The 18,667-nt window shown below is 45.1% G+C and overlaps 3 protein-coding genes across 7 annotated transcripts in view; 1 reads left to right on the top strand and 2 right to left on the bottom strand.

The window, feature by feature from the left end:
- Window positions 1-2,818, top strand: part of ntrk2b (neurotrophic tyrosine kinase, receptor, type 2b) — a 13,335-nt gene extending 10,517 nt beyond the window's left edge. Inside the window, exons 17-18 of the mRNA XM_068574006.1 lie at window positions 1,622-1,780; window positions 2,516-2,818. Of these exons, the coding sequence (XP_068430107.1) occupies window positions 1,622-1,780; window positions 2,516-2,701 (345 nt within the window). The 3' untranslated portion in view covers window positions 2,702-2,818. The remainder of the gene's footprint in view (window positions 1-1,621; window positions 1,781-2,515) is intronic.
- Window positions 2,819-7,277: 4,459 nt separating this feature from the next.
- kcmf1 (potassium channel modulatory factor 1) lies at window positions 7,278-14,696 on the bottom strand. Its single transcript, XM_068574309.1, has 7 exons — window positions 14,512-14,696; window positions 12,710-12,877; window positions 12,396-12,535; window positions 9,947-10,048; window positions 9,656-9,839; window positions 8,624-8,918; window positions 7,278-8,021 (listed from the first exon to the last, which is right to left on the bottom strand). The coding sequence occupies exons 1-7, from the start codon at window positions 14,525-14,527 to the stop codon at window positions 7,757-7,759; spliced, it is 1,170 nt and encodes a 389-aa protein (XP_068430410.1). The 5' UTR covers window positions 14,528-14,696; the 3' UTR covers window positions 7,278-7,756.
- Window positions 14,697-15,724: 1,028 nt separating this feature from the next.
- itga1 (integrin, alpha 1) overlaps window positions 15,725-18,667 on the bottom strand; it is a 39,549-nt gene continuing 36,606 nt past the window's right edge. For all 5 annotated transcript variants that reach the window (XM_068574009.1, XM_068574008.1, XM_068574011.1 and 2 more), the window contains 4 exons: window positions 18,260-18,364; window positions 18,069-18,164; window positions 17,862-17,975; window positions 15,725-17,420 (listed from right to left, as the gene is read on the bottom strand). In XM_068574009.1, the coding sequence (XP_068430110.1) occupies window positions 17,364-17,420; window positions 17,862-17,975; window positions 18,069-18,164; window positions 18,260-18,364 (372 nt within the window). In that variant the 3' untranslated portion in view covers window positions 15,725-17,363. The remainder of the gene's footprint in view (window positions 17,421-17,861; window positions 17,976-18,068; window positions 18,165-18,259; window positions 18,365-18,667) is intronic.

Consider the following 18,667-nt stretch of genomic DNA (forward strand, 5'->3'; position numbering starts at 1 on the left):
GTGTTGCAGGAACGCCAGAGTGGCTCAATTTAATTGCTGAAAATGAGAAGAAAAAAAATACACTGAGTGTCCAGTTTATTAGGTACAGCGAGCTGGAGCCGCTCCGTGGAGGTGACGGTGTTGAACTGGATGCTTGATGGATGCTGTTGAACATTAAAATACAAGACAGGCTGAAAGGGAAGTTCTGCAGCAGCATGAAGCCGGACCGGAGGAGCTGTTCACTGTTCATGATGTTTTCATCATCGCTAGTGATCCTTCACCAACAACAGCTTCAGGGCCAGAAACTGGAAACGCTTCATGTTTTCAGGAGGAATTGAACATCTTTTTAACACATCGATGACTATAAACCATCTGGACTTCAGCTGCCACAGTGGGAACTTATGAAATTATAATAATCACTTTCCCTGGAAAGCTCTCATGAATCTTTTGTATAATTTAGTTGTTCTGCCACTTAGAAAAGCTTTTAATAACTTCCTCAACGAGATGATCAATGCAAACATTCAAAACACAAGTTAAGTTCATTATAAAGGAAGATTTATGTTATTCATATGAAATGTAATCCAGGGAGGATGAAGACCAGAGGCTGAGAGGAAGATGAAGACCAGAGGTGGAGAGGAAGATGAGGACCAGAGGCTGAGAGGAAGATGAAGACCAGAGGCTGAGAGGAAGATGAAGACCAGAGGCTGAGAGGAGGATGAAGACCAGAGGCTGAGAGGAGGATGAAGACCAGAGGCTGAGAGGAGGATGAAGACCAGAGGCTGAGAGGAAGATGACGACCAGAGGCTGAGAGGAGGATGAAGACCAGAGGCTGAGAGGAGGATGAAGACCAGAGGCTGAGAGGAAGATGAAGACCAGAGGCTGAGAGGAGGATGAAGACCAGAGGCTGAGAGGAGGATGAAGACCAGAGGCTGAGAGGAAGATGAAGACCAGAGGCTGAGAGGAGGATGAAGACCAGAGGCTGAGAGGAAGATGAAGACCAGAGGCTGAGAGGAGGCTGAGAGGAGGATGAAGACCAGAGGCTGAGAGGAAGATGAAGACCAGAGGCTGAGAGGAGGATGAAGACTAGAGGCTGAGAGGAGGATGAAGACCAGAGGCTGAGAGGAGGATGAAGACCAGAGGCTGAGAGGAAGATGAAGACCAGAGGCTGAGAAGAGGATGAAGACCAGAGGCTGAGAGGAAGATGAAGACCAGAGGCTGAGAGGAGGATGAAGACCAGAGGCTGAGAGGAAGATGAAGACCAGAGGCTGAGAAGAGGATGAAGACCAGAGGCTGAGAGGAGGATGAAGACCAGAGGCTGAGAAGAGGATGAAGACCAGAGGCTGAGAGGAAGATGAAGACCAGAGGCTGAGAGGAGGATGAAGACCAGAGGCTGAGAGGAGGATGAAGACCAGAGGCTGAGAGGAGGATGAAGACCAGAGGCTTCACAGAGGCTTCAGACTGTGAGGTCTCTGGTCTCTGGTGATCGATCCTCTGGCTTCTTCAGCGTCGACCACGTTGACCTTCAGCAGCTTCTCATGACGTCTGGGTCAGAGTGGAGGACCGTCTGCTGCTCTCCTCCACCAGAACCATCCTCCCGGTGGCTCTGATCCGGCTCACGGTGCTGGTCTCTCTCTCCCTGCAGGTGGGCGGTCACACGATGCTGCCGATCCGCTGGATGCCTCCAGAGAGCATCATGTACCGCCGCTTCACCACGGAGAGCGACGTGTGGAGCCTCGGGGTGGTGCTGTGGGAGATCTTCACCTACGGCAAGCAGCCGTGGTACCAGCTGTCCAACAACGAGGTCAGAGACGCTTTGACCTGCTCACGACCTCTGACCTCTGAGACACTTTGACCTGCTCATGACCTCTGACCTCTGAGTCACTTTGACCTGCTCATGACCTCTGACCTCTGAGTCACTTTGACCTCTTCATGATCTCTGACCTCTGAGACACTTTGACCTCTTCATGACCTCTGAGTCACTTTGACCTGCTCATGACCTCTGAGTCACTTTGACCTCTGAGACACTTTGACCTCTTCATGACCTCTGAGTCACTTTGATCTCTGAGTCACTTTGACCTCTTCATGACCTCTGACCTCTGAGACACTTTGACCTCTTCATGACCTCTGAGTCACTTTGACCTGCTCATGACCTTTGACCTCTGAGACACTTTGACCTCTTCATGACCTCTGACCTATGAGACACTTTGACCTGCTCATGACCTCTGACCTCTAAGTCACTTTGACCTCTTCATGACCTCTGAGACACTTTGACCTCTTCATGACCTCTGAGTCACTTTGACCTCTTCATGACCTCTGAGTCACTTTGACCTGCTCATGACCTTTGACCTCTGAGACACTTTGACCTCTTCATGACCTCTGACCTATGAGACACTTTGACCCGCTCATGACCTCTGACCTCTAAGTCACTTTGACCTCTTCATGACCTCTGAGACACTTTGACCTCTTCATGACCTCTGAGTCACTTTGACCTGCTCATGACCTCTGACCTCTGACTCGTGGTGCTGCTGTCCTGCAGGTGATCGAGTGCATCACGCAGGGCCGCGTGCTGCAGCGGCCGCGCTGCTGCCCCAAAGAGGTTTACGACCTGATGCTGGGCTGCTGGCAGCGGGAGCCCTACATGAGGCTGAGCATCAAGGAGATCCACAGCATGCTGCAGAGCCTGGCCAAGGCCTCGCCCGTGTACCTGGACATACTGGGCTGATGCACGCCACGCGCGCGTGTGTGTGTGTGTGTGTGTGTGTGTGTGTGTGTGTGTGTGTGTGTGTGTGTGTGTGTGTGTGTGTGTGTGTGTGTGTGTGTGTGAGAGAGAGAGAGCTGGGGCTTCGTACGTGGGTGAGTGGTTGTGTGTCTGTTTGCACATTGCGGGACGGAGAGGGGAGGTTGTGCGGCTGTGCGTGTCTGTGTGCAGCAGCCGGGCGGTGAAGCTGTCGTCCTCATCACATCCAGGAAAGCCTTAAACTTTCAGTGGTTTCTGTTCCTTCAGCCGTTTGTTTCTTCACTCGTGTGCAGACAGAAGCATGTTGTCACCCAAACCCAACGGCTCGTGAAGGAAACGATGGAGGCTGCAGGTTCATAACGTCTCCGTGGAGGACGAGATGCTCTGGAGGAAGTTTATCTTCATCCTGCAGGAGGATCAACAAACACCTGCCAAGTTACAGCTGGAGCTTTTTATTTCATATTTCATAAGCTATTTTAATATTTGTGGAATTTATAAATGTTGATTGTTTTCATACCACGCTTCCATATTCGTGCTATTCTCATCGATGCCTGAGTCAGTTATATATATATATATATATATATATATATATATATATATATATATATATATATATATATATATATATATATATATATATATGTATATACATATATATATATATATATATATGTATATATACATATATATATATATATATATATATATATATGTAAATATATATATTTATATATACATACTGTATAAATAACCGACTCGGGTCCATGAGGGATTTCCTCGTGTAAAATTAACTGAGGTTGTCAAACAAAAGGGCAAACAGCATTCAACAGCATTATTTGTAATATTTCCATCCCCGTTTGTCATATTTATGTAAATATCTCCACGCCGTCATCTATATTTACAGAGTGGTGATTTAAACGCGGCGCTCTGCTGCGTTTCACCAGCTTTCTGTAAAGCACAGAGCGAGGACTAAAGAGCTAGAAGAAGAAGAAGAAGAAGAAGAAGAAGAAGAAGAAGAAGAAGAAGAAGAAGAAGAAGAAGAAGAAGAAGAAGAAGAGCACAGTTTGGTTTCATGTTCAGGGACCTGTGAGGTCCGGTGGCTCGGTTCTGTTCGCGTGCTGTGATCTGCATCAGCAGCTTTCTGTTCGTCGCTCGGCTGCAGGAGGAGAGGAAGAGCTTCAGCCTCTCTGGTTCAGGGGCGTCGGGCATTCGGATCGCTTTTCTGTGCACTGATTTGCAGATTTATTTGTTTTTCTGCAGTTTTTTTGTACATATTTGCAACGTGTTTGTCTTTTGTTTGCATTGCAAGAGTCTGCAGATGTAATCTTCAGCTCTCCATAGTGGGCTGAGAGGCCACAACAGAAGCATTAATGAAGGGCCCTCAAAGAGTCTCACGGGTGCGCTGCTCCCCGTGAGCTGAACACACGGAGCTGCTTGTTCCCCAGAGGATCTTCAACTGGTTTGCAGATTTCAAACAAGACAAGAGGCTGAAGTCTTACAGCAGGTGTCTGCATCCTGTATGAACCTGAAGCAGACGTCACTCCTTCATCATGCCGCCACGCGTCCACCTGGAGGAAGACTCCGTGTGAGACGTCGCGTTCACTCCGCAGCGTCACTTCACCTCCTCGCGCACAACCGAGCTGCTCTGCGCCTGGACTGCACTAAACCACAGAGACAGCTCAGCTCGCTGCGTCCGGACTCTGAGGACCGTGGAGAAGATGAAGACCATGAAGAAGATTGCGCCTCCCTGTCGTTCCAGCGCGTGTCCGTTGTGTATGACAGTCGCGTGTCTGCTGTACATAAACTGCTGTCCATCCTGTACAGTTCTGATATTTGTCGATATCAATAGTCGGCTATGTTTAATAGTATAATCTGTTGCGGGTCTCATGTGTGACATCTAGTGGAGACAAGGTGTTATGGCATTACATACTCCATGTAAATACGGTTTTCTTTGTGCTACGTCGTATCTTTTCTTTGTGCTCGTTCGTGGCACCACAGAGGAAAACATCCTTTTGGGGCAACTTTTCACCTGCAGAGGACTTTATCTGAACGACGTGTTTTCTCTGAAGAAAAAAGCAGCTTTCCTCTCCACTGTGAAGGGGAGCACAGACTCTGGATCTGAGGAAACATCCGGATCTCCTGGACCGGCGTCCCAGCAGACGGGCCGACGGCGAGGGGTCAAAGGTCGCGTCCCCCCCCCCCCCCCCCCCCCGCTCTGACTGGCCGTAGCCTCTTTGGATCCTTTCAGATGATTAACTGTGACTTTGCATCATGAATAGTATATTATTTTGAATGTAATCTAGAAGAAGGGTCGGGACCTTTTTTGAATGTAATCTATCTTGAGGGGGGACTTTTGTAAATATATGGTAATGAAAAAAAGATTACAGTTTTCATTCCTGTGCAGAAAACAACTTTTACTTATTGTGTGAATACAAAGAGAGTCTGTGTGTGGCGAACGTCTCAGAGAAGATGTGTGTGCGTTTGCACACACGTGTGTGTGTGTGTGTGTGTGTGTGTGTGTGTGTGTGTGTGTGAGTGCTCTCCTGGCAGATTTAATCCTGCTTTAATCAGCCAGTTCAATCAATTCAATGCTTTGTGCATCATGTGAGTAGCTTATCCACACGTAATGGAAATGTTCTTGTGATACTGTGCATTTAATAAAGGTGGTATGTCTTACAAGACGCTGTCGCTCAACACCTTCCTGCTGAAGAACATCATGCAACTCTCTCTGAACAACCAATATGAAGCTGCTAGCTTAGCTTACAGCCAGCTAGCTTAGCTTACAGTGGTTTAAAGTTGTGTTCTCTGTGGTGCTTCTCTACACATCTACACAACACGAATAGAGATAAAGCTGGTGCATCAGAACAAAGCTCCTCGTCTCTGTGGCTCTAAACTTCCTCAGAAACTGTTTGAGGCCCAAAAAATTATTTATCTTGTAATTTACGACTCTTTCTGGATCAAAATGGAGATTAAATCCATAATCCTTCCTGTATTGTGTAAAGAGAACCGTGTGTGTGTTTACTGGAGCAGCACGAGTTGTGAAAGATATCTCAGGGCCGCCATTAGTTTCTAACAATAACTACTGAGGAGTGACCAGGACAGCTGCCAAGACCACACACACACACACGCACGCACACACGCACACATACACACACACACGCACACATACACACACACACACACACGCACACACACACACACACGCACACACACACACACACACACACACACACACGCACACACCAGAACAGTGGTGTTTGTGGTGTTATATTGTCTCAGTTAACACACTAACAGTCTAAAGGTGCAGCTGTGTGTGTGTGAGTGTGTGTGTGTGTGTGTGTTGGTGCCGAGGAGCTCAGACTGTCACGAGGTCTCACTGACGCTCAGTGTGCTGCAGGAGGAACAGATTATACATTTTAATTTATACATTTATACATATATATATATATATATATATATATATATATATATATATATATATATATATATATACACACACATATATATAAATAAATAAATATATATATATTATAAACATGTGTCATTGACTCACTCTTCTCGGTTCATCGTGTTATTGAATTGTTTGACTTATTGTCTGCGTTCACATCATATTTTATATGTACAGTTTATCTTCACTTTAACTCTCCACACACTTAAGCATTTATAATCAGTAATTACACATTCAATAAATCATCTATAACACACTATATTATAGCTGTAGAGAGATCTCATTGTTTTTTAATGTGCAATATTTGTCAAACATGAATTCTGCAATGAAGGAATATATTTTTAGTTTTGCATGTGTATACCACATGACCGTGTCCAGCGTGTAGTGGATTCACTACAGGAACACATCTACTCTACCGTGTGTTATAGCGGTTTGTTAAACGTTCATGTAAACGTTAAATACAGGGACGAAGGCACATGTTAAGCGTGTAAATATGCGTCCTCATCGTTCCTGAAGGCTGAAGATTCATGGAGACAAACATCTGAATCACAACAAGCTGCAGACGTGTGACGCTTCTCGGTTTCATCAAAAGCTGAGCGCACTTTATATTTATTGTATTCTAAATTTACATTAAAAAAACTGTCCTTCATGTCTGGGCTCCAGGATGAAAGTTAACGCACAGACTGAATATTCACGTCAGTGTGTTGCAGAGTGAAGCATCACAGCTCAGGAGAACACAGACAGGAGGAAATAGAAAGTGCTGAGCCGGCAGAAACAAGAGCGTCTCCTCGAGGAAAGCAACTGAGCTGCAGAGACGTCTGCAGCTCCACCAGCGCCTCCAGCTGGAGGCCCAGCGGGCCGGACCACCAGAACCCAGAGACGTTCATCTAAAGCTGAAGCTTCTCACCAGAGAGACAGAGGAGAGGAGGCTCTGCAGCTTCAGGAGAGGAACCCATCCGGACCCCATTCTGAGGAGGATTCCTCTTTTCTCATCGACTGAACTTTGTTTGAAGCGTTTAAACAGTTGAAAGCTTCGGGATGAATATTTCTCTTTAAGTTTTAATGACAGGGTCATTAAAAGTCATGCACGCTGCAAATAACTGCATGCAGTAGTTATGGTAACCCATCCAAGCACTTTTTATTAATTAATAGTCAAACACACACAGCAGCTTCATCAGAGGCCACGCCCTCTTTAAAGGTGGAGTATTCATACGAGCCGTTTGCCACAGCGCCTGTAACATTTACCTGATAAAGAAAAGAAATGTTATGTGGATTGATTATCAACTTCATATATATTTTATATATTTATAGATATTTATAGATTTCTCTGCTCTCGCTCACTCAGCTGCTATTGCGCAATCGCACATTTATCCCACTTGCTCTCGTTTATTTTTGTTTACAATGTAACAAAAATGGTGGCGGCCGGAAATTACACCAGAAACTAACTCAGAAAAACACGGGGGGAGGGGGGGGGGGGGGTGAGGGAGGAGGGTGAGGAGGGTGAGGAGGGTGAGGCCGGGAGGCCTGCTGGGCCGTCTGCCCGTCACTGACAGCTGCAGCAGAGAGGACACAGTCTGCGTGATGCTCGGACATCAAAGAGGCGGCGGCGGCGGCTCCTTCCTCGTGAAGCTGCGCTCTCGGAGCTGGAGGTTCTCCAGCGCCACGTCTAAAGGCATGATATCCACGCAGCCCATGGCCCCGAAGTCGGCGAAGTCTCGGCGCTCCTCCTCGTCGGAGGAAGAGCTCTCCTCGTGCATGAGCGTGGACAGAAGCAGCTCCTGGACGAACAGGCTGCGGTCGGCGCGCTCGCCTTCTAGAAACTGACGCTCCGCCTCGGACATCTTAGGTTCATTCAACCTGGAGGGGAACGACGAGGAGAGGGATTGAAATGCAGTCAGAGGAAACGCTGCTTCAGTTACATGATCAAGCATCCAGATGCAGAGGACAGTTCATCCTCTGGATGCAGAGGACAGAGGACAGTTCATCCTCTGGATGCAGAGGACAGTTCATCCTCTGGATGCAGAGGACAGTTCATCCTCTGGATGCAGAGGACAGTTCATCCTCTGGATGCAGAGGACAGTTCATCCTCTGGATGCAGAGGACAGTTCATCCTCTGGATGCAGAGGACAGTTCATCCTCTGGATGCAGAGGACAGTTCATCCTCTGGATGCAGAGGACAGTTCATCCTCTGGATACAGAGGAAAGCACAGATGTGGGAACGAGAGACACTTCTGGATCCAACAGAAAGACGCTCAATTACAAGAAACAGCGTTTTCTGTCCATGAAGATTTCAACTGCTTCATACTCTGAAGGTTTATATTGTAGACCAGATAATCAAACATGCAGTTGGATCTAGAGAAGTGAGACTTGCGCTCTTCTTCCCTCTGGTGAACCGATCCCTGAGTTTTAGGATGCATTGCTTCTACCTGCAGGAACTACATTCACCATTCAGGCCTCACCGTGCTAATAGGAACTGGGAGCTGTGGGACGAGGACGAGGGATTGTTTTCACCCACGGCGGCGGTGTTGGCAGTTGCTGTGTTGGGTGGAGGGATGGCGTTGCCAGAGTTGCCCTGGTTGTTGCTGCGCCGTGTCGCGTGGCGGCCCGTCTCCACCTGCTGCCGCGCCGCCTGCGCCTGCTGCCGCTCCAGCTGCAGCTGCATCTGCAGCTGCTGCAGCTGCGAGGCCGAAGGCCCCGAGGAGTTTATCTGACCGCCGGCCGCACGCCGCACGCCCGACAGCTGAGACAACAACTCTGCAGGAGACGACGACAACAACAACAGATCGGTTTGCCGTTTCTAAATAATCATGATTTCAGAAGGTAACGAATGAACGACAGAGAAAAGTGACTATTATGAGAACGGTTGATATCTTTTCTTCATTCTGTGTGAACATTCAAAAAAAATCCACTAATACTAAATTTAAACAGACTGATGACACAATCACTGCTTTTAAATGTTCAGGGAGAGAAAAGTGTCATTGCAACACAGACTTTATACATTCTTTAATAATACTTTATACTCTGGATCCAGGAGACAAACACGTCTAACAGGATAACGGTTCTGTCTGCTGGTGCATCGTCAGGAGGACAGTAAAGTATAGATGCACATCCTGAAACGGCAGTTTGAGTGAATAAATACCGCTTGAATCAACAGAAGAGAGATGTTTGTCCTTCAGGGAAACAGTTAAATACGTCCCAGATAGTAATCCATGTAGTACTTGTAGAAGTTACACTTGGTTGGGTGAGAAAGATCGATGATAGAGACTATTTTCCATCCTTCCTCCATGTGTACATGTCAGACTGTTCTTCACTCTTTGCTTAAGTCTTGGCCTTCTCAACTTGCCAGAGGTTGCCGGTCAACATTGCAGTTTTTTTTGCAGGTTTCTGTATGAGTGAAGGATCCAAGTGATCCTGTTTGTGAGAGAATAATCTGCAGAACAGCTTTCATTACTGGAGTGTGGTGTCTCATTGATGACGCTGCTGGTGCTCACCTGCAATGGGGTCCATGGCCTCCCTGTTGCTGGGGGTGTAGGTGGAGCTCTGTGACGAGGAGGACGAGAGCCCCCCCGTGGAGCCGCTAGTAAAGTGCATGTTTGTCCTCCGGGCTCTGGGGCCGCCCAGGCCTCGTCCGGGGTGGAACATCCTGCGCACGTGCCGCACGCTGCTGGACTCGTCGTGAACGGACCGTTAAGGGAAACGACACGAACGGTGGCGTCTGCGGTTTAACAGGAAATAGAAACTCTCTGTCTGTCAACACGAGCGGGGAGATGCAGAAAGGATATTAAATCTCTGGGCGCTCTGTGTTCAAGTGTGAGGTGAGCTGTGAAGTCATCGGTGACGTGGTTGGGATCCCCTCCTGGCAAGGCAGCACATATGGGACAGATCTGAAACAAGATGAACGCTCTCTTCATGAAGGAAACGTCGCTCTGTGAAAACCCTCAAAGAAACAATATTCTATACAAGTACTGAGCAATGTTGGCACATGTTTACTTTACAGTTTCACTCCGTTCAAACGTCAATATGACGCGGCGTCGTGACACATCTGAGATCAGCTGTTGCTCATATTTACTGAAGCACTTGTATGTTTCAGGGATGTTTCCATGAAACCATCAGACTGGACTCACATTGTTCTCAGGACAACGTGAACATGCTCATCGATGCCGTGAAGATCTACATCCACTTGTCTCTTTCATGTCGCATCAATAAACTGGTTAAACGGTGACGACAATCTCTGGACAGCAAGACGTGAATCAATGAACCGAAGCTTCCACGAACAATTGACTGATTACTTCATCAATATCATCAATACAATGATGACCGCTGGTGATCAAATAAAAAGATGCAATCTGCCCTGAGCTGTGAAGTACAACAACTTCCATTGTTTTCTAACATTTTACACATAAAACAATGAATTGAGGAAATAATGGGTGGATTGATTATTAATAACACTGAAAAGAAAAGGTGAAGCGGCGGCACACATACAACCTTTAAGGGAATTACTACAAACATACTACAAACATACTAGTCTCTTGTTTGCATCAGATATTGTGCGTACAGTTATTAATGTGAAACCGCAGCAGATGACACCCAGCAACAGGTTACAGAAACCTTTCCTCCTTTTCTGTTGTTTTCTCTATGAAAAACAATATAAAGAAGCATTGTTCTGTACTCCCACTATTGTCCCTGAATGAATATATACTCTGAGCCAAAGCTCCATTGTTGCCTCAAAACTATTTTAAATACATGAATGAATCTCATTGTTTCTTCATCATGATGAACATGAAGACTGTACTTTGTTTTGAGTCGATCACCACACACACACACACACACACACACACACACACACACACACACACACCAAGGATAATGATGATGATGGAGTAATTGTAGTTTTCCTGGACAATAAGAGAATAGAATAACGGCCGCCATATTTAACGAAGCCCTCACGTTTACACAATAACACACAATACTACACAATAACACACAATACTACACAATAACACACAGCAACTTGGTTCACTTGTTACAGGAAACTGGAGCTCAAATAGTTTTATGTCTGTTAAACCTGTGAACTACAAGCCCCCCCCCCCACACACACACACACACACACACACACACACACACACACACACACAGCCAGGAAGGAAGGAAGGAAGGTAAGAAGGAAGGAAGGAAAGTAAGGAAGAAAGAAAGAAAAAAAGAACGAAAGAAAGGAAGGAAGGAAGGAAGGAAGAAAGAAAGAAAGAAAGAAAGAAAGAAAGAAAGAAAGAAACGAAGGAAGGAAGGAAGGAAGGAAGGAAGGAAAGAAGGAAAGAAAGGAAGGAAGGAAGGAAGGAAGGAAAGAAAGAAAGAAAGAAAGAAAGAAAGAAAGAAAGAAAGAAAGAAAGAAAGAAAAAAGAAAGAAAAAAAGAAAGGAAGGAAGGAAGGAAGGAAGGAAGGAAGGAAGGAAGGAAGGAAGGAAGGAGGAAAGGAAGGAAGGAGGAAAGGAAGGAAGGGTCGGTGTCAGCCCTGCCAGAAGCCGTCTGACCCTCCGTCTTGACTTCAGTTGAGTTTACTCAGCAGTGGACTCCACGTTATAAAATCCATGAATGTTCCCTCAACAGCAACCGATAAGAGCAGAAAATCAAACGTCTGATGTCCAACATGAGGTAGGAAAGAGGACGCATCAGTAACGCAGACAGCCGGAGTCGTCTACACAATCAAACACGGTAACATTGAGACCGTGTTTAGTTACGATGAAAACATAAAATTACAGTTTAGAATTTGCAAACTTGTTCAGTGATCCCTGAACGCATGAACGTCACTGATAGTTTGTTTTATTCTAAACTTTTTATTCATGTTTGTGCATGTGTTCGTCTGTTCTTCATGCATTCTGTGATATTCGGTTCTGTCTCAAACTGCAGCATCGTTCCATTAAATCAGACTGAAGAGTTGAACATGTTCCTGCAGCCAGACCACTTGAGAACCACGTGCATGATCGCTCACTACTACTTGTTGGACCGGCGTCATGTCCTTCAACTGGGACAAACCTGTTCGATCTTTAACTTTATTATGTTATTCTGTTTTAAGTTTGATCTTTTGAGTAATGTGGGTTTCTTACCCATATAAATAGATTTATGGTGACAGAGAAATTGTCTTGCATCTATTTTTACATTGATATGAATGCACGCACAGTATCTTTACACTTGAATCCACATACTGGTGAAGGTGAGTCTGACGCGTCGTACTCACCACCTCTGTGGACGTCTCTGCATGCTCTGAGGTGACGTGCTCCTGCAGGGACGTCTCGGTGTAGCCCATCTTGCCGCAGTATGGACATGTGAACGACTGGGGTTGCTCTACTGAAAAAGTGTCTCCTCCATAATACAAGTCTGCAAAATAAGATAAAGCAAATGTTACTGCGAGTTAATTAACATCATAATCAAACAACAATAATTAGGCAAAAATAAATTACATTAATCATCACGCCAGTCTTATTTAATTGTTCGTATTTAAAAAACATGGTAATCATGGCATGATGATGGTGTCTGGGCTGTGAGGCTCACCGTAGTCGACCCTGGTTAGTATACACTGCATGGGGTGCTCTGTGGTGTGTCTCGTCGTGGTGGCTCCGCTCTCGTAGCACGAGGCACACAGGTCGTAGTCGTAGCAAATTAAACACTTGAACCGTCTTCCTCTAAAGTTCCCTTTTAAACACGCATCACAGCTCACACCTGCAAAAGAGAAAAGAGGATCGCAAAATCAAACACAATAAAGTTACACATTCCTGATAACGGCTTCTGCAAGACAGAGAGTGATAAAGCAATCTCTATCTGCAGGCCTCCCTGACATGAGCATGTGATTTGGAGTGGCACCAACCACAAGTTGGCCAGCGATGAAGAACTCTGGCATTCCAGAGAAGTCCACATGAAGGTCTCAACGCAGGCATCTCAACGCTGTTTTCATTACAGCTTTTGTTACATATTTATAGAGCCGTCTACACATGTTCATGCACGTTGCTTTTTATATTTATCGAGATCTAAATGAGCCAAATCGGTAAAGTGGAACCGACCGAGGCAGCAGACAAAGTTTCAGCCATGTCTGTATCGTCCAAATAGCTTTTTTACTTTTCACAAGTCTTCATCATATCAAATAGTATCTAATGGTCCACTTTACTACCTGATTACAGTGAACAACTATTCAAGGCTCACTCCTCTGCAGACACAACCAGTGATTTTCTCTGACACATCAGTTACAATTACACACAATATGCAGACTCCTGCCTCACGGACATTTCCATTGAAGTGGGGAAAAGACACCTTATTTGGCAAACTTGGACTGTCAAGGTGCAGGTATTGTGAAAAAGTCCTTTGTTGAGGCTGATATAACGCTTAAAGAGATTTTAAAACCAAACTCTTGCCTGAATAAACACATGAACTGGCCACGTCCAGACACCACCTGTGCATGGAGATTAAAGCTTTGGTCGCACAAGTTTTGCAGAGGCTGACAAAAGCAGAAACGGTGGCAAACCTGAGCGGTGGAGGAAGAGAAAAGAGCTGCGCCTTCTTCCACACGGCACAGAGTACTCACCTCACAAGGCTAACCTGCCCGCAAGGGGACATGTAAACGGGAACAAAGTGGCCTCAGATAAAGCAAGTTACTCCAGCACCACCGAGGGTTTTATCACCGGAGCAACTTCTGAGGAGATTACCGCAGGACGGCTGGTCAGCTACAACGAGCATTACGAGGAGAATGGAGAGAGCTGGAGCTGCCCTCCTCCCCATGTGGTTTACAGTTAAACATACAGTAACTTAACCCTTAAGCGAGCTAGTGGCCTGTCAGCTAGCTAACTTAGTGATTGGGTTCATGGTCTGAGGCCTCACACTTTCTTCTTGATGACAGTGCATTCGCTAACAACAGCAGCTTGTGCGACCAGAACATCAGAGCTCAGGGCTCATGAACCAACGAGCACAGCACAGCTATAACGGGACACAGAGCAATAACTATTGAGGGTTCATGGAGTCAGTAAAAGCAGCGTTAAGTAGCGGCTACAGCGACGGCTCCTTGTGTTAGCTTACGTTAGCCAACGCAGTACCAACAGCTAGCTGCTAAAGCGCCGCAATGTTGCCGTATCATTGCGAGCAGGTTTAGAGTAGTCACACTCGTTCCCTTAAAATTAAAAAGACACGAAGGGGTCGAGGTAGGACATGGCTGCTGACAGCAACCATCTGTGTGCTGAGAGCAGCATTGAAAACCAGCCGCAAAAAGCGCTACACCGACCGCCGCCGCCCCCCCCATGAAGCTAGCCGAGGAGCTAGCTGCTCAGGTAATGTAGCCAGCGACCCAAAGGACCTGTTTATCAACTCACCCTCATGTCGGGACATCCTACAGGCAGCGGCACAGCCCCTCCTCGGGCTCCCCACCTCGGTCAACGGTGAGACGATTCAGTATTTTAGACACTAAACTTGAAAAGAAAAAAAAATCCTTCACCCTCGCTTCTTTTTGGAGCAAGATGGATCCGCCAGCAGCTTACAGTTTATTCTGCTTCCCCTCCCACAGTCACTTATCGCGCAACGCCGCGGGCGACCAGCAGGGGGCGCGCTCCGACACGGAATCAGAAATCACACATGGTCCCGACGGGATGGCTATTTATTTATTTATTTATTTATTTATTTATTTATTTATTTGTATGTATGTATGTATGTATGTATGTATGTATGTATGTATGTATGTATGTATGTATGTATGTATGTATGTATGTATTGTTTCCTCTTATGAATATCTATCCAAGGATGAAATAATTACAAAGAACAATCTTCAATAGTAAACCGCTGATGGATGAAGTCTGTCGGATCATTTACTCAACTGAAGGTGAAAATAAGACGATTTGACTCTGAATGTATATATATATATATATATATATATATATATATATATATATATATATATATATATATATATATATATATATATATATATATATATATTAATTATATAATTTGTTGTGGGATTTACAGCAGATAGCAAACAGTAGCCTATACATTTTATTTCATCAATAACCTTTTTTCCAAACTTGTTCCATAAATTGAACATAATAATAAGGATGAAGTATCCCTCGACGAAAGCAAACAAATGTTTAAAGTAATGATAATAAATAGTATTTTTCTGCGTTATATATTAAATGTTCTCAGTTTTATGTAAACCCTTAAACTTAGTAAGTGTAAATGTATAATTATTATCGTGGAGTAAAAGTCCCGAATGTTAATGTATGGAAATAATTAGGATATTTAAAAATCTGCAAAACTTACATGTTCCTTCATGAATGACTTAAATGATGAATTGGTTATTCAAATTGTTAATTAATTAGAATTCTCTGTTGATTGACTAACTGATCTCTTCAACAGTAATAATCAGTCAGATAAAATGTGTACTGGTTACTCTTATGATCAGGTAAGGATGGTCATCAGTGCTGAGAGATGTGTGTACGGCTGGAGTGTTCAACTGAATACACAAAATCATATTTATATTTTTGTCAGAACAAAAGCAGAATAATTGATGATCAAACACTTTGTTTTCTCGTAAAAAGTCTTTATTTTTATTTGTATTCATTTATTTCTGTGCTGATGAGGACGCGTAGGACAAACCAGTGCATGACAAGAAGCCTTCACAGCAGCGTGAAGCTGCAGCTCCTCTGAGCTTCATCCTCTGGCGTCAAGAGCTGCAGGACGAGACGACGAGACGCGCGACTCCGCCCTCGTGCATAAGCCTGATGCAACAACAGTAACACAATCTGTACATACAACTCATTACATGTGCTTCATGTCAACAGTGGAGGCGCTGAGGAGAGGTTCATATCAAAAAGCTTCTTCTCCCTTCAGCTGTTCTGCATCACAAAGAGGGAGCGAGAGCCAGAAACCCCAAAATACAACATCCTGTATCTTAACACATCGTGTGGCAGCTTCTGGAAACAAAAACAAGACAGAAACCTGAAGGGGGGACTGTGTAAAGTTCCATGTAGCGCGTGTATGGAAACTGCTGGTGACGTTTATGTTTCTACATTATGAGACGTTAACACTTTAAGTTTTGCAAATCAAAAAGGTTGAAACCAAAACGCGCTGCAGTCGTTTCTCACCTCGACGCTTTCTACCAAATAAAACCAAAGTAGTGGATTCAAACCCTCATCTTCAGTACAGAATATTTATACTTTCATTTTCTCATTAAAATATAACGATATTTACATATTTGCATCAGCTTTTCAAACGGTGAGACGGCCCGATAACGCTCTGATGTCATGTGATCGTTGTAGCACCTGAGCAACATCACCTCCTCTGACACTGATCACACAACTAGCTTCATGAGAACAACTCTTAAATTACATGAATTAGCAAACACAATTATGTACATTTATAAGCTTTACATTGTTGGGCCTCTACTTATATTTACAGTACAATCAAAGTGTGTAACCCCGGTGACGACCGACACACATCAAACATTGGAGTTGGGTTTCAGGGTTTTTTGTTTGTTTTTTTAATTGGTTAACTAAGATTAAATGTATAAAAAATAAAGCTTGCTTCAAATACATCTGGTGTACAGGTCAGTGTCTTTAGCCATCATTTTAGGATTAAGAATGTGCCATTTATATTGTTAGAACTCAGCAAAAATACCAAACAAAATGCTATAAAATGCTAGAAGGTACAGTGTTTCATAAAGCTATCAGCCAGGCGGCGGCGACATGTAAACTCACATATTGTGTCTTTGGACTTTTGGACTTTGTTGCTGCAGAACGTTGATCTTCACACAGAAAACCTGAGAACTTTCCTCTGAAGCTGCAGCTGTGTAGCTTCTGTGTGTTTGTAAAACCGCTGTATGTAATACAGATATATGCTACTCTGACAACAGATGCCTGAGAGGTGACGGTTTCTTCCTCGCTCCTCTTCTTCAACTGCTTGACCTGACATGAAAAAAAGCCGATCTGGAGCAAATTGTGTTTGCAAATACAAGAAAGACAGCGAGTGCCAACGAGCCGCCAGGACTAAAGTGTCCGTGCAGCTCTCTGTGGACGGACACTCCTGAAATGTAACCTGGAGCTCAAGAGGAGGAGGGAACACATGTGCAGCACAACGGGGTTCAGGCCTGACAGGAAACAGAGAAGGAAGCGGCACCGAGGGTCTGATGCGAGTCCTCCGTCCGTCTGTGGAAGCACACGAGCTGCTGGACGCCTCAGTCCATCATCTCCTCCTTTGAGTAGTCCCTGGATTTCCTCTTGAAGAAGCCCATCTGCAGGACCACAAGGCTCAGTTACAAACTCTGCACACGTGACGGTTCACAAGATGCTTATCCCTTTCTTTCAGAGAGCTGAGGAGATCAATCTAAATATTGTTATATATTCAACTTGCAGCATAACAGACGTCTGAGCATCACCAGCACTCGACCCTCATGAAAGCATGTAGTTGGGTTTTAATAAAGTGAAGCCTGAGTTAGTGAGCGGTGGGTGCGCTGGTGGCAGATGGAGTTTTCTTTCGGGCAGATGTTCCTCTCTGTGTTCAGAGTCGACACATCTATAAGTCTCCTGGTGAGACGCTCCATGTTCAACATGCAGACAAGAAGGTGGCATTGACCTTCTCACCGTTCTCTCTCCTGTAAAGTCACGGCACGTCTCGTGTGCTTTGCAACCACATGACCATGTATTTGCAGACCTGCTCTGCAGACCCCTGTTACCTTCCAGAGAGCGAAGATGACGAGCGCCAAGATCAGCAGTCCTATGAGGATGCTGATGATGATGATCCAGATGGGGATTCCTCCTAAGGTTTCCTTCGACACCTGGATCTTCACCTGATTGGCCCACGGATACAGAGGGTGATGTACGCCGACATGCTGGCATTACAAGCGCTAAATGAATACATCATGAAATCCTTCAGGACTTACACTTCTGGTCCTGTGATTGCTGTTCAGCTGGAAGAGGTTTGTGTTTCTGAGCCCCAGCGAGGCGTTCACCAGCATGTGCAGGCTGGAGAACTCGCCCTGCAAGACACAGCTCCTTCAGTTCGTCCTGCCCACCAGACACCTGAGAGGATTACCTCACCGTACATTTACAGTACACGTCATTGAGCGGATACCTTGATGAAGGTGGGCTTCCACACCCTGAAGGTAACGTTGACCTGACTGCTCGCGGCCTCGGGGATGGAGCAGACGAAGGAAGCGCAGGAGAGGTTTTCACAGCTCTGCAGAGCGAAGCAAACACATGAGACAGGAAAACTAAAAGTACCATTCACGAGTGGGCCGAACCATTACAACCATTACAACCACTTAAACCATTTAAACCATTACAACCACCTAAACCATTACAACCATTACAACCATTACAACCATTACAACCACCTAAACCATTACAACCATTACAACCATTACAACCACCTAAACCATTACAACCACCTAAACCATTACAACCATTACAACCATTTAAACCATTACAACCACCTAAACCATTACAACCATTACAACCATTACAACCACCTAAACCATTA

This window comes from Clinocottus analis, unplaced genomic scaffold (assembly GCF_023055335.1).
Source record: "Clinocottus analis isolate CAN_PGR_092001 unplaced genomic scaffold, fCliAna1.0.p SCAF_13, whole genome shotgun sequence".
NCBI lineage: Eukaryota > Metazoa > Chordata > Actinopteri > Perciformes > Cottidae > Clinocottus > Clinocottus analis.